The sequence below is a fragment of the Leucopleurus acutus genome (assembly GCF_964270905.1).
Source record: "Leucopleurus acutus genome assembly, chromosome: 16".
Classification (NCBI taxonomy): Eukaryota; Metazoa; Chordata; class Mammalia; order Artiodactyla; family Delphinidae; genus Leucopleurus; species Leucopleurus acutus.
The window spans coordinates 65773067-65795717 of record NC_139158.1 but is presented as its reverse complement, the minus strand read 5'-3'; the positions used below and the strand labels follow the sequence as shown (position 1 = coordinate 65795717).

The window sequence follows — 22651 nt, the reverse complement described above, 5'->3', positions numbered from 1 at the left end:
GCAACAACAGTGGAAGGACATGCAGGGTGGTCCCTGGGTGAGGTATGAGACATGAGCACCTCAAATGTGGGTGGCCCATCTTCCACTATGCCTCTACCCCCCATCCCATTATCCCTCTTCTTCCTCTAATGCCAGCCCCCAACTCTCCCAGAGGAGCAGCTGAGCTTTGTGATGTGAGGAAGGGCTCCCCAGCCACTCCCACCCTCCCCCACCCTCCAATCCGGGTGCCTCACTGCCACCCAAGGGCTTCCCACGGATGGGACTCCATCACTTCCTGGCAGCCCCCAGCCCATTATGGAAGGCAGGAAGAAGGAAGGGAAGGGGCTGGACAAAGGAAGACGTGAGGGCTGCCCTCTGACTCTGAGTGAAAGAGGCAGAATCGAAGTTTTGAGAGCTTTGCTCAAGCTGTGACCCCCTGAGACACTCTTTCCATTGTTGCTGGTTGAGATCCTCCAGTACTTCAAAGCCTCTAACCTGAGGCATCCTCCCCAGCTCGGGCCCTTCTCTCCTCCCGGCTCCTCGGCACCTCCACAGAGCTCCTCTTCCAAGGGCTCGGGGTCATGCCTACCCCTCCCAGCTCTGCCACTACTAGCTGTGTGACCTTGAGCAAGTCACTTCACCTCTCTGGGCCTCAGTTTCCTCATCTGTAAAATGGAGCAAGTAAGCATTTCCACTTTCCAGGGCTGTGGCGCTGTATAAATAAAACAACGCCAACTGCTCCGCACGAGAACAGGCCCACACTCGAGGCATGAGAGACGGTGGCTATTTTATGACTGTTCACTCATCTCGTGCAAAATCACCACCCGGGCACCCACAGTGTGCTGAGCAACAGGTGATGGGGGACCCAGAAATGTGGCAGGCCCAAGAGCAGCCCTCAAGGAGTTCCCAGTTTAAGGAGAGGGAGATACAAACAGCCGGAACCATAAGAGAACTGGAGCGGCATTGGAACTCAGACAGAAGCGGGTGGGGGGAGCTGGGAAAGCCCCCTCCCTCCGGGACAGCAGCTTAAGGAAGGGAGAGAGCTGCTGCCCAAGTTCCAATCCTGGCTTTGCTACTTGGTAGCTGTGTGACCTTGGACAAAGGCCTTCACATCTCTGAGCCTCAGTTTCCTCATTTGCAAAATGGAGATGGCCCCTCCCCCATCACTACAGCCCTGGTGGGAGGGCAGCAGAGCAAATACAAGGACATGGGTAAAAATGCCTGCTACCTCTTTTCCCCTTTGCCTCACAAAGGGGGCAGTTCTGAACTGGATCTTGAGGGATGAATAGGAGTTTGCCAGACAGAGATGGGAGAAAGGGTGCTTTAGGCAGCGAGAACGACATGCACAAAGGGCAGGGAGGCATGAAGAAGCAAGAAATGCTTGGAGACGGTGGAGACGTCCAACCCCCTTAGCCAGGCCTTCGAGGATGCTCATGGATCGATTCTACTCTACCCTCTAGAACCTTCTCGCCCTTCTGCAGCCCTGAAGGCCACCAGCCCCCTCCAGCACTGCACCCTCCCACGAGCTGCCTTTCTGCGAGGGGAACCGCCTTCTTCCACTCCCTCCATCCCCTTGACGTCACTGTGCTTCCTGCAGGGTCCTGCTTGAAACTCCCAGGCCCTGTGGTCGCCATCAGAGGGGGGGCACACAGCAGGGGCCCTAAGGCCTGAGCTGACCCCGGCCCCGCCCTCTGCCTGCCACTCGGCCTGGACTGGGGCTGCATCCCGGCCACACTCTGGCTCCAGGAGGGCGTGGCCTTCTCCACCCAGACCTCACTGGGCCCAGCACTGGACCCTGCATGCAGCTGGCGCTCAGTGTGGGCTGAACAGGGAGGGGATGGGTTAGCATGAGGTGGACGGGGAGTGACAGGGGTGATGGGAGGACCCTCCCCATTCGCAGCCTGGGATTAAGGTAGGGATCTGGTCAAACTATTGGGGGTGAGGACAGAAGCTGGGGAAGCGCAACCAAGGGAGCCAGAGACCATATGAAGCACATGCCGGCGGCAGCCCCCCCCACCAGTGAAGCGCCCCTACCCAGCCCGCCGCCCACGGAGTGTGTACACACCTGACATCCACCTTCCTCCTAGGGCCAGCGAGAGAGAAGCAGAGAGGGAGAAGCTGAGAGAGAGCTGGAGGGAGGAAGCACGGGCCAGGAATGGGGAGGGGGTTCCCCGAGGCTGTTGGGGGGATGGGAGGTGGCGGAGAGGGGACGCAGGCCCTCCGAAGGCAGGAATGCAGCAGGCGTGGAGCTGTAGCCCACCCTCTGTCGGCAGCTCCGCCCTCTGCCGGCAGCTCCGCCCCCAGTGTGATCACCCCAGCTGTGACCACCCCAGGGCGCATGACCCAAAGCCTGCACCCCCCCACCCGCCATGACAGGCGTTGCACCCCACCTCACTGCACTCTAGGCAAGGAAAGGAGGGGAGTGGGGAGGAGGGGAAGGACGCCACCCCATGGCCAGAGCCTCACCCACCCCTTGCCAGTTCACTATCCCTGCTCACAGGGGCCCCCAAGCCTGGCAGGGGCCCCCATCCCCCCCATACGCCAACTTGGCCCTAGGATGCCCCACCCCAAGGCTGGAGTCCCTGGAGGTGAAGCAGAGATGCCCACCAGGGTGCCCCGCCCTCCACACCCTATCGCCACCATCTCGCCCCCTTGCCCTATCCTGACTCCTCTCACACGGGGTCCCCAGGATGGGTCCCCCAACCCTCCCAATGAGGGCCCTCCCTCTACAGCTGCAGACTCTGGCTTTACTGGTTGCCCAGGCTCTCCAGCCTCTCTGTGGGCACAGCCTCCAGCTCCACAGGCCCTGCTTTTTGTAGTCCTGGGTCCCCGGCCCAGTCCTGCACTGATCACACGCCCCTGTGCGGGTTCTGGGATCTGGAGTGCTGTGCCCTGCTGTCCAGTTACGGACCCAGATCGCTGTCCCTGGAGCCGTCCCAGACCCCCACCACCGGCGCCTGCCTCATCACCCCCAGAGGCCCCAGGACAGTTCCCTGCACCTCAGCTGCCTGGACACCCAGCTCTGCCTGCTGCCCATGAAGCTGGCCCTGGGACGCTCAGAAGTGGCTCTATCCCAAGACCAGGCCCAGGGTTGGGGTCCTGCGGGGCAGTGGGGTAGGGAGGCACTCACGTGTTGTTGACAATTTGGAGCCGCTCCCCTTTCTTGAAAGACAGGTCAGTCTCTGTCCGCGACTCATAGTCATAGAGGGCCACAAAGGTGGTCACTCCGCCTGCACAGAAGGTGGGGCATGTCAGAACGGCCAGAGCCATGGCTGGGGGGAGAGGTGGGCGAGAGAGCCCTGCACCCTGGGCGGGGGTGGGGTTGGTCTCCCACCGCCAGCCCAGAGGCCTGGTCCCACTCACTGGGGGTGGGCCTCTACGCATGTCCCCCTGTGCCTGTGTGTCCCGCACGCTTGTGAGGGCGTGTAGGAAGCACGTGCGTCTCTCCACCTCTGAGTGCGCCCATTGGGCTTGAGGGGATGCTGGGTGTTGGCTTCTCTGTTTGCTATCTGTCTTCCCCACAGCACCAGAAGTCCCCAATAACAGACATCTTTGTTTTGTTCCTCGAGCCTGAGCCTGGTGTATAGTACGTGCTCAAGAAACAACCATTAGATGAATGAAGCAGTGAACGAAGGAAACTGCGCCTGGGGACGTGGCTCTGTTCTGGGGAGGTATGCTCTGGATGCTTCTGCGTGTCAGGGAAGATCTTGGCTGCAGGTAACTGTCCCCTCCGAAGCCTTCTCTGTCCCCCCGCGTGAAGTTACAACCTCCAGCCATACATCCACCAACACTACTCCCTGCCCGTTTAGCTCTTTCACAGCAGTTACCACCCACTAACACCCTGCACGGTTTACACACCTTGCCCTTTGCTTCTCTCCCCCACAGGGGTTTTGTCTGTTTTACACGTTGCTGTGACCCCAGCACCAGAGGAGACCTGGCACACAGAAGGGGCGCCACAACTGTCTCTTGAACAAACGAATGGGTATGTTTGTGGGTCTGTCTCACTTGGGTGTGTGTCTGTGCCTGTGTGTTCTCACTGCACATGCGTGCATCTGTGCGTCTGTGAGTCTGTGGGTCTCTGGGATGGCATTTCTAGCTGGGCACGTGTGTGCTTTTGAAGGGCTTCTGACCACATGTGTCTATCTCCATCTGGGAGTATGAGGTTTTTTGCACATGTGTGTTTGTATTTGTGTACATTTGCCTTGGGTGTGTGTCTGTGCCTGGAGGGTGCACATCCATGTTTCCCTGAGTGTGTCTCTATGTGCATGGTGTGTCTGTTTACGAAAGCGTCTCTAGCTCAGCACGTGTAAATGTCCTGTATGGGTGTCCTGAATGAGTTGCTGACTGTGTGTGAGTGTGTGTATGTGGGGGGGGGGGCTCTGTGTGAGGGTGTCCGGGTAAGAATGCACATGTTTGTGTGAGGGTCTTATGTCTGTGTGTCGCCAGGACCACATCTGCATCTGTAAGCATCCTTTGCCTGGCGCTGCTATACCCACAAAGCGCCAGCAGAGGGTGCAGGGGCGCATCTCGGCATTGGGCCTGGCCTCTGAAGACCCCAGTTCTCTTTCTCCGTTCTAACCCGCCCCGCCCCCTTGGCCACTCACCGCCTCCTGTCCTGATCCATCTCTGGGCTGACCAGAGCAAAAAGCAATGCCTCAGACCCGTCCCCGTGCTTCCGAGAATCCCCCCGGCTCTCTGGCCTGTTTCCGCCTATCGTCCTATATCTCTAGGGCCCTTTATACGCCACATCGGATTCACCCCTAAAGGCAATGGAGTGTGCACCACACTTTCCAGTTTATAAAGCCTCCAGGAAACTCCCAATGGTCCCTAAAGCCAAGTAACCCCCAGACTCCTCCCCGTCACTGAGCGAAAGAAACAGCAGCCCAGAGAGGGGGCGTCGCTCCCCCAGGGCACACAGCCCTCCTGGGGGAGGCGCCAGGGCCACCCGGCTCCCACACTCCCAGGCGCACTGACCAGCCAGGGGCCCCGCCCTCTGCGGGGAGGTGACTGTGTCGGAGGAATTGAAACCTCCGAACAGCTTGGGCTCGGCGGCTGCAGGGGCGAAGGCCGTGCTGGGGCCCCGGTGGCCATCAGCGGAGGCCGGCTTGCTGGGGGTCTGTGAGGTGGGGAAGGCACCCCCGCCGCCGCCGCCGCCGCCGCCGCCGCCGCCGCCGCCACAGCCGCCATGGGTGTTATCAGCAGGTTCCAGGCTGCGGCGCCGCTGGCTGGCATCCTTGGGCTTGCTCTTGTTGCTGCCCATGGTCCTGCTGGAGACGAGAGAGGACCCTGGGTGAAGGGCTCTGGGAGCCGGCAGGGTTGCCTAGGCCCCTTAGCCTGCACTCCCATCCATTCTACAGGTGGGGAAACTGAGGCCCAAAGAGGCCTCTTTGGGTAAGTTACCTTTCAGAACCTCAGTTTCTCCATCTGTAAAATGGGAATAGTGATGGCAACCATAAAGGGCTTCCTGGGTACAGGGCCAAGCACAGAAGAAACACATCATAATCAGAAGCCCTAACCTTCCCCACCTTCCTCTGAGTCACTGTTTCTGTCTCTCATGGGTAGGGATAGTATCTTGAGTCATGTTTATGTCCCAGGCATATAGGAGAAGGCTGAGGGTTTGTTGAGTGAATACATGACTGACTGAAATTGTCTAACACCAGGGGAAAGGTGCTAAAAGTTGCAACTAGGGCAACTAAGGAGAGATGGCTGGGAGCTCACTCCAGGCCCAGGGGCTTTGCACATGCTGTTCCCTCTGCCTGAATGCTTTTCCCTGACCACTTGAGCAGAGTAACTCATGCCTCCTTCAGTTCTCAGCCCAAACGTTGCCTCCTTGGAGGCAGCATGTGGCGGGTGGGAGGGTGATGGATTATCTTGACTGTGCTGATGGTTTCATGAGTGCATCCACGTGTCAAAACTTATCAAACTGCACACCTTAAACATGTGCAGTTTATGGTATGTCAATTATACCTCAATAAAGCTCTTAAGGAAAAAAAAGTCACTTCCCTGGAAAGTGTTTCCCAACTTCTTTCATTGGTTTAAGTCCCCTTGCCTTTTGTGCCTCTCCTTGATAATATGTGGCCCAATTGTGTGTGTGTGTGTGTGTGTGTGTGTGTGTGTGTGTGTGTGTGTGTGTGTGTGATTACATGATTATCGTCATGGGCTTTTGTCTGTCTAGTTCACTGCTGTGCTCCCAGTACCCAGCACAGGGTATGGCACACAGTAGGTGCTCAATAAACAGCTGAATGAATGAGTGTGAATGTGTGACTATTCAATAGTTAAGAGAGTTCTGAGCCAGAAATCTGGGAGGGCTAGAGATCAGGAAACACAGAGAAACCCAAGTTGCAAACTCCCCAGTGACGCCCATAGCCCTGCCACCCCCCATTTGCTCCCCATGGTGCCATCCGCAGGTCCTCATGGAGCCTAGCCAGGGTCTGCCCACACACCATGGCCGCCCCTCCCAGCTCCCTCATCTTGGCAGCCCTGATGGGTCATCACCTCACCTGGTGCAAGGCAGGGGCTATCCCAGAGGACCTGGGAAGCAGCCTGAGGTCTCAGCACGAACACCAGGTGTAGAGTCGGCGGTCTCGGACTAGAGGCCCTGCTCTACCTCTCCCCGCTGTGTGACCCTAGGCAAGTCACTTCCCCTCTCTGGGCCTCAGCGTCCTCATCTGCAAAGTAGGGATAAAACAGATTTCTCAGAACTGTTGGGAGGATATGACTAGAAAGAGAAATCATCAAGGTTCTGTCTCTTGGGTCATGATTTATCAGGCTGACTCTGTCAGGCCTGATACTAAGAGCTTCCCAGCCCTGAAATATCCTTCACTCCCCCAAAAGCAAGAGTGAGAGTGAGGCCGTGTATGGCATGGCATAGTCTGAAGCCAGACTCCCCAGACTCAGATCTTGGCTTTGCTCCTAATCGGCTGTGTGACCTCAGGCAAGTGACTTAACTTCCCTCTGCCCCACTTCTTCATCTGGAAATGACTGTGACAACTGAAGGAGGCAAGGCAGAGTGCTGGGAACACAGTAGGTCACCCTGCCACATCAGCTAGTACCGATACTGTGATTCTGGACACACTGGCGATATGAGCTCCGATTATTCCCCAGGGGATGCTGCAGGCCCTGAAATCAGTCCAGAACTTCCTCTGGGAACCCGTGAATGGGCAAAAGTCCCCTTGACTGGCTGGGGCCTCAGGCAAGACTGTTTGCCCTGAGCGCCAAGCCCAGCTCTGTGACACCCCTCCCTATGTGAACATTAGCCAGTCCCTGTAACCCTCTGGGCCTCAGGCTGCCCGCCTGCACAATGGGGGCGTGGCCTGCATGCTCCCTGGGGGCCATCCAGCTCAGAGAATGTGGGACTGGGGAGGCCCTGGGGAGACCTGCTCAAGGGATATGCCAACAAGCCTAGGAAGGCCAATTTCTACGGCAACCCAATCCGTTGAGGTCACGATGCCCATCAGCGCTCATACAGTTGGTGTCCTGTGGGATCTACTAACCCGGTTACCCACAGCCCCAGGCTCGATGGAGGCTGAGCCCCAACCACCACATCCCCACCCACCTGCTCCCTGGTATAGTATTCACAGCACCAACTGTACAGCAAGCCCTCTGCCAGTCACCACAGGGAGACACAGAGATGAACTGGCCAGGTCCTGCCTCAGATGGTGCATGCTCTAACAGGGGACTTGTTTGTGGGACTTTGAGAGGAAATAAAAGTTATAAAAACACATTAAAAATATTTTTTAAATTTTAATGAAGAACTTTCTAAGAGCCCAAACTTTCTTTAGAATGAACTAAATGATGAAGAGTGAGCCCCCTGTCACTGGAGGTGATCAAGGACAGGAGAAAGTATACTTGGCTAATGTGCCGTGGAGGGGGAGGGAAAGCCAGGGCTGGAAATTGAAGGCCCTTCCAGCACAAAGAGGATGCATTTGCCCACTTGGGAGGGGGCAAAGAAAAAAGCTCTTGACCCCTAAGCTCTTACACTAACCCAGAAGACCACTCCCCACTGAGACACTCAGAAAAACATAAGAGGTCCTTCAAGACCAGACTAAGGTGGCCCAGGGCCTCTGCTTGCAATGTTTGTTGGTTTGTGGGGTTTAGGTTTTTGTTTTGGGTTTTTGGGGTGTTTTTTGTCCTTGTGGTTGATCCTGATTATATAAGTACCACCTGTTTGTGGAGAGGTGGGAAGGTCGAGGTTAAGGGCCAGAGTACTGGAGCAGACTACCTGTGTGTGAATCCCAGCCCTACAAGCCCAGTGTGGGACCCTGTGCCTCAGTTTCCTTCTCTGTCAACTGAGGATAACAACAGTACCCATGTCATAGGGCTGCTGGGGGAATCCATGAGGAAGTACACGGAACATGCTTGAGATGCTGTGGCACGCTGGCAACCTGCCTCCAGTGGACAAGCCCCCGGGCATGGCGGTGCATTTCCTTCCGGCATCATATGAACATAGGACTGTATATTGGGATCCATCTAGTGCCCTTGACTCTAAGCTCCCTGCGGGAAGGACCGGGTCGGACCCATCTCCATATCCCTACTAGGTGCTCTGAAATATTTGCAGAATAGACAAAAGACTAAATGAGCACAGACATGATTTGCATCCTGCTTTGTTCCTGCAATGCCATGTTGTAGAGACCAAGTATCATTCTGCAATATTCAAACACTCCCAGAGCCTGGACCTTGTACTGGGCCCTGCTCTGAGCACTTTGCAAATATTGACTCATCAAATCCCCATGATAATCTAGGAAGTAGATACTAATAGTGTCCCTATTTTACTGATGAGGAAGCAGAAGCACAGAAAGGTTGAGGCACCTGCCTGAGATAACACAGTGAGGGTGAGAAAGAAAAAAAGTGGGGGCATGAAACCACACTGGGCGGCAGGAATCAGGGGCTGCTCACAGGGTCCACCTCCTGCCCTCCGGACCTCTCGTTCACATGAACAGCAAGATGGGGTGTGAGTGGATAAGGCAGCCTAGCCCCATTCCTACAGAAAGCCCAAGATTTCAAGCTTTGACATAGCAGAGCGTGCTAGAGGAGGGACAGCACATTTAGGGTGGGATCTAGTCCCTGCAGGGCTGCCGCTGTGCTGTGTGACCTTGAGAGAGACCGCCCTTCCAGACCGCGGTCTCCTTTCTTGAGGCAGGACCCTGTCTCAGAGCCCAAACGCTAAGTCACCATGAGCTGCCCATTTGAGAAGCGACAACTCCCCACATCTTTTCCGCCACTTGCTCACTCCAAGGCAGAGATATATCCTTGGGGTCCAAGAGGAAGTGGGGGGGCTCCATACTCGGGGTGTCTGAGGCTCCCAGAGGAAGGTAGCCCCTTTCCTCTGGGGAGCTGCTGCTGACCACAGGCTCCGGACAGAAGGCCTGAGCTATCGCTACCGTGAGAGGTACTGGGATGCCCTATAGCACCTCCCCATCAGTGTCCCCAGCGCTTCGTGCTCAGCGGGTCCCAAACTAACTTGGCATCTCCCTCTACGACTTCCCCTCACCCCACGTCTCCATCTCAGGGCTGGTTCGCCCGTCCTCCCCGCCAATCTTCCTCAAATGCATCCCTCCCCACACCTCATCTCCACTCCCTCAGGCCAGGCCCCTGTCGTCCTGACCTGGGACAGCAGTGGGGGCCCCTCCAGGGCGCCCTCGTCCAGCAACCAGAGGCATCTCTGTAACGCACACAAACAAATAGGGCCCCTGCTCAACACTGTTCACGGAAAACTGGAAAAGACCTAAGTGTTTATCAGAGGGGGACTGGACAAATAAGTGCTGGTCTGCTCATCAAGTGGACAGCTGTGCAGATAAACAAGCAGAATGAGAGCTCGGTGTGGCCTGGGAAGATGCCCACAACACACTATTAAGTGAAGAGGAAGAGGCAGTGTAGAACGTCCTCTGGGCCACAGTTTCCTCATCTAGAAAATGGGGGCAATAGTGCTACCTATGTCAAAGGGTTGGTGAGAGGATTAAAGAGAATGCAGACAAGGCCTGAGTGGGGTGCCTGGAACGTAGTACACATGAACTACAATTATTTCTGTAAAGAAAATTAGCATGTGAATGTGTATGTGTGTGTATGTGCAGACGTGCACACACATGTGCCGTAAGTTTTAGAGAACGTTCTGGAAGGAGTCCAAATTCTTCACAATATTTAATCCAAAAGCTCCCCATCATCCCCCTCTGGATGAGGCCTAAACCCTTCAGCTGGGTCCAGGCGGCCCTGTGGAGCTGGGGCTGTGGCCTCCTCCCGTGGGCCCCCTACCCTCTCACCTCCTGGCCTTTGCCTAGGCTATGCCCCTAGGCACAGCTACTTACAACATCCAGAAGAGTCCAGAAAGAACTGTAGTTCAGTCAGGTCATACCCGCTCCTTCCTTCCTGACTCTGAAGAAGGTCACCTCCACCTCTTCTAAGAGTGGAGGGGAGGCCAGGAGCTTAGGAGTTGAGAGTGAGGACTCCAGTCAGACCTGGGTTCAAATCCTGGCTCCACTACTTACTAGTCACTTCACCTCTCAGTTTCCTTATCTTTAAAATGGGCGTAATAAAAAGGAATGAAATTGAGTTATTTGTAGTGAGGTGGATGGACCTAGAGTCTGTCATACAGAGTGAAGTAAGTCAAAAAGAGAAAAACAAATACCGTATGCTAACGCATATATATGGAATCTAAAAAAAAGAAAAAAAAAGGTTCTGAAGAACCTAGGGGCAGGACAGGAATAAAGACGCAGACGTAGAGAATGGACTTGAGGACACAGGGTGGGGGAAGGGGAGGCTGGGACGTAGTGAGAGAGAAGCATTGACATATATACACTACCAAGTGTAAAATAGATAGCTAGTGGGAAGCAGCTGCATAGCACAGGGAGATCAGCTCGGTGCTTTGTGACAACCTAGAGGGGTGGGATAGGGAGGGTGAGAGGGAGGCTCAAGAGGGAGGGGATATGGGGATATATGTATATGTATAGCTGATTCACTTTGTTATACAGCAGAAACTAACACAACATTCTAAAGCAATTATACTCCAATAAAGATGTATAAAAAATGACAGATAATAAACAGATAAAAAAATAAAATGGGGGTAATAATAAACTTAACATCTGAGAATTAAGTGAGAGTCCATGTGCCAGGCAGAGAATAAGTGCTTGATAAACAGCGCTCACTGTTGTTTGCTGTTATTACCGTTACAGGTGACAAGAGGAGCAACGCAAGAGGAAGCAAGAGTTAGTGGCAGGGCCTTGAATGCCAAGCACAGAACTGAGCACGTTGCATGCAGTTGATACTCAATTGTCCCCACAGCACAGTGAAGTAGGGACTATAACTACATCCACTTTACAGATGGGACCAAAGTTCATGGAAGCCAAAACCTTGCCTAAGGCCATACAGCAAGCGAGTGCAGCAGAGTTGGGATGCTCGAGGGTCAGGAGAGTACAGTCAGAAGGCACCTCTGGTGCCCCGCCCACTGTGCTGATACCCTCCCTGCCCCAGGTACCTCCACCGTTCCACCATCTCCACCTCCCTAACACAGAAGCAACACAGGTCAGAGGTCAACCTCCGACATCACCATCCATATCTCTGGACCCTCCAAGGAAGAAGAAGCATCATGGAAAGCCTGGAGCCAGAATGCCAGGTTCAGATGCCAACTTGCCATTTCCTGGTCATGCAGCCTCCAAGGGGCCTCAGTTTACCCCTTATCAAAAATGGGAATCTGTGTAATTGCTCCTATATGATTGGGCTTGAGGGGAAAACATGAGGTAATACTGATAAAGTGCCTGGAACATAGCAAGTGCTCAATAAATACTAGCTATTATTATCACCACTGTGGAAGACCTCTCTTCAGATCCTTGCTCTCTTTTCTAACCACTCTTACAATTAGGCAAAGGCTTCCAAAATTCCAACTGTGTGTAAAGCCCTGTGCATGGCCCTGGAGAGATTGTCTGGTAGAGCTGATTGGAACCAAGGCCTACAAAAGCCACTTCACAGGGAAAGAATCCAGAAAAGACAAGCATGTCCACTAGTTAACCTTTGCTCTAAGATGCTTGCCAGTGCAATGAGCTAAGAAAAAGAAATGGATGGAATTGGAAAACAGAAGATGAGTATCATCAGTTGCAGCTGTTATCAATATAGATCTGAGAAATCCAAAAGAATCTTCTATAAAACTATTGAACAAAAAGTGAATTAAGTAAAGCAGAAAGAAATTAAATGTAATATCCCAAAATCAATAACGTAGCTATGTGCCAACAGCAATCAGGAAATAAAATGAAAGAAAGCTTAGCATGGGAATTCCCTGGCATTCTAGTGGTTGAGACTCTGAGCTCTCACTGCCAAGGGCCCGGGTTTGATCCCTGGTCGGGGAACTGGGGTCCTGCAAGCTGTGCGGCGTGGCCAGAAAAAAAAAAAAAAAGAAAGCTAAGCATTGCAAAAATATCGATTCTTCCTAAGTAAATCTATAAATTGAATGTGATCCCAATAAAACCCCAACAGGATTTTTTTCTAACTAAGCAGGTCAATTTTAAAGTTTATGAGTAAATCTATAAGAATAGCCAGGAATGGGACTTCCCTGGTGGCACAGTGGTTGAATCCGCCTGCCAATGCAGGGGACACGGGTTCAAGCCCTGGCCCGGGAAGATCCCACATGCCGCGGAGCAACTAAGCCCACGCGTCACAACTGCTGAGCCTGCGCTCTAGATAGAGCCCGCAAGCCACAACTACTGAGCCCGTGTGCCACAACTACTGAAGCCCACATGCCTAGAGCCTGTGCTCCGCAACAAGAGAAGCCACCGCAATGAGAAGCTGGTGCACTGCAACAAAGAATAGCCCCCACTCACCGCAACTAGACAAAGCCCGTGCACAGCAATGAAGACCCAACGCAGCAAAAAAAAATAATTATTTTTTTTTAAAAAGAAAGAATAGCCAGGAAAACCTTAAAAAGAAGAGTAACAAAGAGAAAATAGTCCAATCAGGTAGTAAAACTTACTATAAAGTCACAATAATTAAAACTGTGTGATATCACTACAAAAATATATAAATTAATGGAGCAGAAAAGAGGGTCCAAAAATTGTCCCCAAACATATGGAAATTTAATATACTATGAAAGTAGCATTTCATAACAGTGAGAAAAAGGTAGACTATTTTTAAGACAGAGTTGGGACCAATGATCTGCCACCAGGAAACAAAGCTGTATCTCAATCTCACTCCACATGCCTATAAATTCCAGATCAATCATATTTAAACCACACAAAAATAAAACCATAAAGCTCTAAAATAAGGTGGGAGGATAAGTTTCTAATCCCAGAATGGGAAAAGCATTTCTAAACATGACCAAAAAACCTAAAAATCATTTTTGAAATAATACATCAATCTACATAAAAATCTAAAACGTCTGCATGGCTTGATAAACATCATAAGTTCACAAGACAAACCAAAAACTAGGAAAACATTTGTGACTCATAGATAGGCAAAGGTTTTTTTCCCTTAATATACAATGAGCCCCCATAAAATAAGAAATATAACCACAGATAGTTTACAGCAAATGAAATGGAACTTAAACATATGAGAAGATGCTCAATCTCACTTAGAAAGTAAATCACATTAAAACTACACAAGCCACCCAGCAACAGCAGAATACGCATTCTTCTCAAGTGCACATGGAATATTCTCCAGGATAGACCATATGCTAAGCCATAAAACAAGCCTCAATAAATTTAAAAGGAGTGAAATCATACAAAGTATGTTTCTGATCACAATGAAATGAATTAAGAAATCAGTAACAGGGCTTCCCTGGTGGCGCAATGGTTGAGAGTCTGCCTGCCGATGCAGGGGACATGGGTTCGTGCCCCAGTCCGGGAAGATCCCACATGCCGCGGAGCGGCTGGGCCCGTGAGCCATGGCCGCTGAGCCTGCACGTCCGGAGCCTGTGCTCCACAACGGGAGAGGTCACAACAGTGAGAGGCCCGCGTACCGCAAAAAAAAAAAAAGAAAGAAATCAGTAACAGAAATAAATTTGGGAAATTACAAATGTGTGAAAATTAATACACCTAATAACCAATGAGCCAAGAAGAAACCACCCAAAAAAGTAGAAAATACTTTGAGATTAATGAAAATGAAGACACAACTTATCAAAATGTATGGGATGCAGTAAAGTAGAACTTAAAGGGACATGAATAGCTGTAAATGCCTATATTAAAAAAGAAGAAAGATCTTGAATCAATAACCTAAACTTCCACCTTAAGACACTAGCAAAAAAACAAAAAAAAAAAGAAGAAGAAGAAAAAGAAGAGCAAACTAATCCTAAGGCAAGTGAAAGGAAGGAAATAAAGATTACAGCAGAAATTAGTGAAATAGAAAATAAAAAACTATAGAGAAAAATCAACAAAACCAAAAGTTTGTTCTTTGAAAAGCTTAACAAAATTGACAAACAAGAAAATTGTTCTGAGCAAGAAAAAAAATGGAGAAGACTCAAATTACTAAGCCCAGGAATGAAAGAGAGGACAACTACAAATCTTACAGAAATAAAGAAGATTTTAAGGAAATGCTATGAACAATGCCATGCCATGCCAACAAATTAGATATCTTGGATAAAATGGACAAATACCTAAGAAAACACAAACTACTGAAACTAAGAAGAAATAGAAATTTTAAATAAAGCTAAAACAAGTAAAGAGATTGAATTAGTAATTTTAAAACATGTCACAGGGCTTCCCTGGTGGCGCAGTGGTTGGGAGTCCGCCTGCCGATGCAGGGGACACGGGTTCGTGCCCCGGTCTGGGAGGATCCCACGTGCCGCGGAGCGGCTGGGCCCGTGAGCCATGGCCGCTGGGCCTGCGCGTCCGGAGCCTGTGCTCCGCAACGGGAGAGGCCACACAGTGAGAGGCCCGCGTACCGCAAATTAAAAAAATAAAAAAATTTAAAAAAAAAGTTTAAAAATAAAAAAACATGTCACAAAGAAAAACTCAAGCCCAGGTGGCTTCACTGGTGAATTCTACCAAACAGATAAAAAGAATTAATACCAATTCTTCTCTTGGGAACACTTCCCAACTCATTCTATGAAGCCAGTATTACCCTAACACCAAAGCCAAACAAAGACATCATAAGAAAAGAAAACTACAGACCATTATCTCTTATGACTATAAGATGTAAAAATCTTCAACAAAATACTAGCAAACTGGATCCAGCAACATATAAAAAGAATTATACATCATGACCAAGTGAGATTTTCCCCAAGCATACAAGGTTGGTTTAACTTCTGAAAATCAATCAATGTAATATACCATACCAATAAAATAAAAGACAAAAACTATACAATAATCACAGTAGATAAAGAAAAAGTATTTGGCAAAATCCAACACCCTTTCATGATAAAAACACCCACCAAACTAGGAATAGAAGGGAATTTCTTCAACCTGACAAAGGGCATCTATGAAAAAGCCATATCTAACAACATACTTAATGGGGAAAGACTGAATGCTTTCCCCCTCAGAAACAAGACAAGGATGTCTGCTCTCACCAGTTCTATTCAACATTGTACTGGAGGTTCCAACCAGGGCAATAAAGGAAGAAGATGAAATAAAAGACATCCAGATTGGAAAGGAAGAAGTAAAATTTTCTTTATTTGTAGATGACATAACCTTGTGTACAAAAATTCCTAAGGATTCCACTAAAAAAATTATGAGAATAAACAAGTTCAGCAACTTGCAAGGTACAAGATTAGTATATAAAAATAAATTGTATTTCTATACACTAGCAATAAACAATCCAAAAATAAAATTAAGAAAATAAATTACAATATCAAAAGAAGACTTAGGAATAAGATTAACAAAAGAAGTGCAAAACATATACTCTGAAAACAACAAAAATTGTTGAAAGAAATTAAAGAACTAAATAAATGGAAAGACATCCCATGTTCATGGATTGGAAGACTATGCATTATTAAGATGGCAATAGTCCCCAAACTAATCTAGAGTCAACACAATCCCAAACAAAATCCCAGCTAGCTTCTTTGCAAAAATTGACAAACTGACCCTAAAATTCACATGGACAGTCAAGGGACCCAGAATAGAAAAAACAATCTTGAAAAACAGAAACAAAGCCTGAGGGCTCACACTTCTCAATTTCAAAACTTGCTGCAAAGCTCTGGAAATCAAGACAGTGTGGTACTGGTATGAGGATAGACTTATAAATCAATCCAGCAATAAACACTCACATTTATGGTCAATTGACTTTTGACAAGGGTGCCAATATAATTAAATGGAGAAAGAAGAATCTTTTCAATGAATGCTGCAGGAACAACTGGATACACTCAGGCAGAAGAAGGAAGTTGGGCACCTTCCTCAAACCCTACACAAAAATTAACTCACAGTGGATCACAAATCTAAATGTACAAGGTAAAACTTTAAAAATCTTATAAGAAAATACAGGCATAAATTTCCCCACTTTGGATCAAAATAGTTTCTTAGTCATGACACAAGCAACAAAAGAAAAAATAGATAAACTGAACTTCACGAAAATTAAAAACGTTTGGACTTGCCTGGTGGCACAGTGGTTAAGAATCCACCTGCCAATGCAGAGGGCACGAGTTTGAGCCCTGGTCCGGGAAGATCCCACATGGCACGGAGCAACTAAGCCCGTACACCACAACTACTGAGCCCGTGTGCCACAACTACTGAATCCCACACACCTAGAGCCCGTGCTCTGCAACAAGAGAAGCCACCGCAATGAGAAGCCCGCACACTGCAACAAAGAGTAGCCCCTGCTTGCCACAACTAGAAAAAGCCCATGCACAACAACGAAGACTCAATGCAGCCAAAAATAAATAAATAAAATAAATAAATTTACAAAAAAAAATTAAAAACGTTTGTGTGTCAAAGGACACCATCAAGAAGGTAAAAATAATCCACCAAATGGGAGAAAATATTTGCAAACCATATATCTGATAAGGGACTTGTATCTAGAATATATAAAGATCTTTTACAACTCAACAAACAAAAAGAGAAATGACCCAACTTAAAAATGGACAGAAGATCTGAATAGACGTTTCTCCAAAGAAAATATATGGCTAGTAACTGCATGAAAAGATGTTCAACATTATTAGTCATCAGGAAAATGCAAATCAAAACGGCAATGTGATACCACTTCACACCCACTAGGATGGCTGTAATTAAAAAGATAGAAAACAACAAGTTGTTGGCAAGGATGTAGAGAAATTGGAAACTTCACACATTACTGGTGGGAATGTGAAATGGCATAGCTGTTTTGAAAAAACAGTCTGGCAGTCCCTCAAAAGGTTAAATATAGAGTTACCATATGACCCAGAAGTCCCACTCCTAGATATAAACCCAAGAGAAAAGAAAACATATCCACATAAAAACTTGAACATGAGTGTCCATAGAAGCGTTATTCATAATAGCCAAAAAGTGGAAACAACCATATGTCCATCAATTGATGAATGGGTAAATAAATGTGGTATATCCATATAACAGAATATTATTTGGCAAGAAAAAGGAATGGAGTACTGATACATGCTACAACATGGGTGAACCTCGAAAACGTGCTAAGTGAAAGAAGCCAGACACAAAAGACTAGGTACTGTATGATTCCATTTACATGAAAGTTCCAGAATAAGCAAATCTATAGAAACATAAAGTAAACTAGTTGTCACCTGGGGCTGGGGGGAGGAAGGTTTGAGGGGCAGTGGAGACTGACTAAATGGGTTACACAATTTCTTTTGGGGGGTGATGAAATTGTTCTAAAATTGTGGTGATGATTGTACAACTCTGTGACTACACTAAAAACCATTAAATTGTACCCTTTGGGGGAGGGATAAATTGGGAGGTTGGGATTGACATATACACACTACTATATATAAAAGAGATAACTAATAAGGACCTACTGTATAGCACAGGGAACTCTATTCAATACTCTGTAATGAGCTCTAGGGGAAAAGAAGCTAAAAAAAAAGTTTACATATGTATAACTGATTCATTTTGCTGTACAGCAGAAACTAACACAACATTGTTAATCAACTGTACTCCAACAAAAATTCAAATAAATAAATACATACATACATAGATACATACAAAATAAATAAACTGTACACTTTAAATGGGTGAATTGTCTGGTATGTGAATTCTATCTCAATAAAGCCGTGTTTAAAAAAAAACAAAACAACACTACACCAGAGGCCACTGTTCATCTATTAGATTGGCAGATCCCCAAATTCTAGATCAACCTGTGTTGGTGAGAGCGAGGGGAAGAAGAGGATGCGGTGTGAAGGTACATCAGTGCCACCTCCGTGAAGGACCCTCTGGACATATCTAACAAAATTACAACTGCACACATTCTCGGACACTGCAATTTGGGATTAATCCTAGAGGTATCTTCACACGTGAACACTAAGCACACGATGGAAGATATGCATTGCAGAACGGTCTGCAATAAGCAAAAGGCTGGAAACAACCAAAAGTAGTCTTCTCTAATTAAATAAAGCATGGTCTCCATCCACACAATGAATACTACGCAATCAGGAAAAAGAAAGAAGCGGCACTAAATGATCTCCAAGGCACACTGTCAAGAGCAAACAGTCACATGTAGAGCTGAGGATACCATGCACGATCACTTGAGGTTTTTAAACTATTTTTTCTAATATCCATGCTTACATATGCCTGGACTCCCTGGAAGAACACACCAGAAACTCCTCCCATGGCTGCCTCCAGCAAGGAGACCTGGGTGCCAGAGAGGTTTACTTTTCCCTGCCTTCTTCTGTACTGTTTGAATTATTGTTTACTGTGTGTGTTAATGCTTTTTCTTTCCTTTTTAAGACAAGAGTTGACATATACACACTACTATATATAAAATAGATAACTAATAAGAATCTACTGTATAGCACAGGGAACTCTACTCAATACTCCGCAATGACCTGTATGGGAAAAGAATCTAAAAAAGAGTGCGTGTGTATATATATATATATATATATATATATATATATATATATATATATATATATATGTATAACTGATTCACTTTGCTGTACAGCAGAAACTAAAACAACATTGTAAATCAACTATACTCCAATAAAAACTAATTTAAAAAGAAAGAAAGAAAGAAAAAAGACAGGTTTACCTGGTATCAGATCCTGGTGTTCTCTCTCATAGCTGGGAAGTCACTTCACTTCTCTGAGCCTCTGTGCTCTGTAAAGAGAGGGATAATAATAGTATCTGCCTTGCAAAGTTGTTGTGAAGGATTAAATAAGACAAGGCCCCGCACGCACACACGCACAGGGCTCCCCACCACGTCTGTGTCTGGCTCCTAGCAGTAGGTGCATGGTTCATGCTGGTTATTAATACGTTACTACGTACACCGAGGTGGATTGTTAACAAGTGCCACCAGGGAGACTTGGGACCAAGTGTTCAGAGCATCAGCAATCCCCTCCAACTGGGAGGAACTGGGAAAGGATTCCTGGGGGAGGCGGCATTTGAGAAGGGCTTCAAGGTCGAGAAGGAGGTCCACAAATAGAGATAACTGGGGGTTGTGCCTCTGGCAGAGGGAGCTGTGCAGGCAAAGGCCTGGAGGTAGGAAAGCCCTGGGTATTCGCTCAGTCGTGCATTCACTGGCTCCTTCAACAAAGCTCAGCTGAGCACCGACTATGTGCCAGACACTCTCATAGGAAAGACAGACAAAGCCAAGTAGCTGGACCATCGACGGGAGGAATTACAGAGAGTGTGAAGACAACAAGGGGCTGGGGCAGAGCCTCACCCAGGTCCAAGTGTTCATACAGCAGAACAGGAAAAGGAGGCTCAGAGAGGGAGAGAGGCTACCTAAGGTCACACAGCACCTTCTCAACTTCTGGAAAGGTCCTCTCCCAGCTCCACCCTTCCCATATCCCACGAGCCTGGAGAAGAGAAAGCCCACAAGGGCCATCCCAATGTGCACGCATCAGAAGGTGCATAAAGATGCCATCTAAACTGGGGTCCCCAACAAAGAGGAGGGACAACTGGTTGTCAGATGATAACAGCACCTGGCTGATGGGTAGAGAGACTCCTGTGTGCCAGGCACCATGCTGAGAAGTGCACTACATCTACGAGCCCAGGTGAACCCTCTGCAGTCCTATGTGGTCAGCCCCATTTTGCAGATGAGGGAACTGAGGTCCAGAGAGGTCAAGTTACTTGCCTAAGGTCACACGGCTCATAAGAGACAGCCTCGGCAGGCAGACTCGGATTGTCTGGGCTCTGTAGCCTCAGGTCCCAGGGCCCATCGCCCAAGGGAGCCACTGCCAGGGCCTGTATCAGCAGTCACATCCCTTCTCAAAAGCACCCAAGGTGGAAGCTGTTCTCAGCCAGTCCAGGAATGTCTCCTGATAACAGTGGCCCAACCGGGGGTGGGAGGAGTGGGTGGTGGTGGTTGTGTGGGGAATGGGGGGGAGGGGCGGCAGGAGGGACACAGCCCATTTGAGTCCATCTGCCCTGCCTCTGGAGAGGAGGAAGCAAAAAGGTCCCATCAGGCACCCATCAGAGTCAGGCAGGTTGCAGCATCCTGGTTAAGGGGGCTCCTGCTGTGGCCCTGGGAGAACTCTGGGCAAGTCAACCAAAGCCTCCTTCAGTACCATGGAGACATCCATAATCACCCCAGACAGTTGCAAGAGCAAATGAGCTAACCACGTGTGCCCTGGGCACACAGGCCATGCTGGATGGGGGGGGGGGGGGGGGGGGCGCGACCACCACTGCTACCTTATTATTTCCATTGTTATTGTTTAGCTCTCCAGTTCCCACCAGGACCCTGCTTCACAGGGACGATCAGCCCCCATCTCCCAGAGAAGGCAACAGAGAGAGGCTCAGAAAAGCCAAGTCAGCTGCCCAGGCCACCATCCAAGACAGCATAGGACCAGCTGGGGATCCTGGCTCTCCTGGCCCCAGGCCACTTTGGCCCCTCTCCCCAAGGGCACCAGTCCCAGCTGGGCTCTCGAAGGGAGTTATTACACCAGGGACTAAGCAGGGCCCTCAGTCAGTCCTTTTTCTACTAGGGTAATGGAGGCCAAGATAGGGGGAGTGGCTGGCCCAAGGCCACACAGCCCAAGAAGGACCACTTACGGAATGAAACTGTCACCCTTCTGAACCTCCAAAGCTAGGTCCCCAGCTGATGCCCCACCCTCCTCGCAACAGCCCTAGGGGGCAGGTACCACCAGCACTGGCCCGTGTCCACAGGGGAGGAAGTTGAGGCTGGAGGAGCGTGGGAGAGGGTGCCGGCCCATCACGCCCATCCCAAAAGTGGGGGCTGTGACCCTTTCCTGCCTCCCCTGGAGCCTCCCACACGTAGGCAGGAATCTTCTGATTCCCTTTCTTCCTTCAGACTCTCAAAAGAATGACGTGCTCAACTGAGGTGTTTTTCTACAAATGGTTTCGGAATATAGAAGGGAGTCCTGCTTCAGAGCAGGGGAACATCAATAATGACAGTAATAAGAATAAGGGCAGTAGCAACAGCTAATATTCGTTTAGCACTTTTTTTTTTTTTTTTTTTTTTTTGGCCGCACCGTGTGGCATGCAGGATCTTAGTTCCCCGACCAAGGATCAAACCCGCACCCCCTGCAAGGGAAGCGCAGAGTCTTAACCACTGGACCACCAGGGAAGTCCCTATGTGCCATTCTTTTTTTTTTTTTTCCTGTGTGCCATTCTTATCACCCCATTTTACAGAGGAGGAAACAGAAACACAGACAGGTTAAATGATGTGATTAAAATCCCGCCTCTTAGCAGCCAAGTGACAAGTTCCTCCCTCTCTGAGCTTCTCCCTGAAGGGGGGCTGCCACCCCTTGGGCCACTGGGAAGGACCCAAGGAAGAAGCCAGGGCCACGGCCAGGTCAGCCCCCTCCCCAGAACTCAACACCATTGGCTGCTCCAGTGCAGGCTGGTGGGGTGGAATGGGGCATGCTGATGGCGGTGTGGAGACCACACCTTTCCCCCTCATGCCCTCCCACCTGGGGTTCACACTACCCGTTCCATGCTCCCAACAGCCTTGGAACAAGCTATGGCCACAGTCATTTTACACATGAGCACACAGGGCTCCAGGAAACTGCCCCAGCCAGGAAGTGGAGTGCAAAGGCCCTGAGGCAGGAAGGTCAGATGTGCAGGTCTGGACTGAGTGGGTTCCAGTTTAACTGGGTTGCTGCAGCCTTTCGGTCCAGGCACGGGGAGGTCGGAGGGAGGCCCCGAGAGGGACCCGTCCAGCAATTTAGGTCAGAAAGACCTGAAAATTTGAGAGAGAAGCCCATGAAGATTTTCTCAGGCCCCTGAGTGTGCTGGGAGGGATGGGGGCGGGGGGGGGGGAGGTTACTGAGGCTTCATCCCACAGTGATCCTATCAGAGCGCAGTGATCAGCTTCAGAGGAGAGACCTAAACCATGGTGGACTTCCCAGAGGAGGGGACATCTCAGCTGAGGTCCAAAGGCTGAGCAGTTTGTGAAAAGAGGAAGGGGAAGCATGATCCAGGCATTAGGGATTACTTGGCCAAAGGCCCAGAGGTGGGACCATTTAGAGAAAGGCAAAGAGCCAGGTCAGTTTAAGTCATGTAGTCTCAGTTTCTCCAGCAGCGAAATGGGGGGAAAGACAGGCACACAGTGGGTACCTCCATCTCCCCCACACCCACTATCTCCCTTCTCCAAGGCCCCCACCCAAGAGGAAGGGCACTTCCTCCTGCCATGGAGCATCTTTGGG

The 22651-nt window shown here is 49.4% G+C and overlaps 1 protein-coding gene across 2 annotated transcripts in view; it reads right to left on the bottom strand.

Annotated features, from left to right (window-relative positions):
• SRC (SRC proto-oncogene, non-receptor tyrosine kinase) overlaps positions 1-22651 on the bottom strand; it is a 56200-nt gene that overhangs the window by 15718 nt on the left and 17831 nt on the right. The window contains exons 2-5 of one of the 2 annotated variants that reach the window (XM_082858224.1): positions 19072-19139; positions 6480-6647; positions 4954-5246; positions 3110-3209 (exon numbers count right to left, since the gene is read on the bottom strand). In XM_082858224.1, the coding sequence (XP_082714350.1) occupies positions 3110-3209; positions 4954-5239 (386 nt within the window). In that variant the 5' untranslated portion in view covers positions 5240-5246; positions 6480-6647; positions 19072-19139. Of the gene's footprint in view, positions 1-3109; positions 3210-4953; positions 5247-6479; positions 6648-19071; positions 19251-22651 lie in introns of those variants that run through there. The other variant, XM_082858225.1, reaches the window with a different exon arrangement.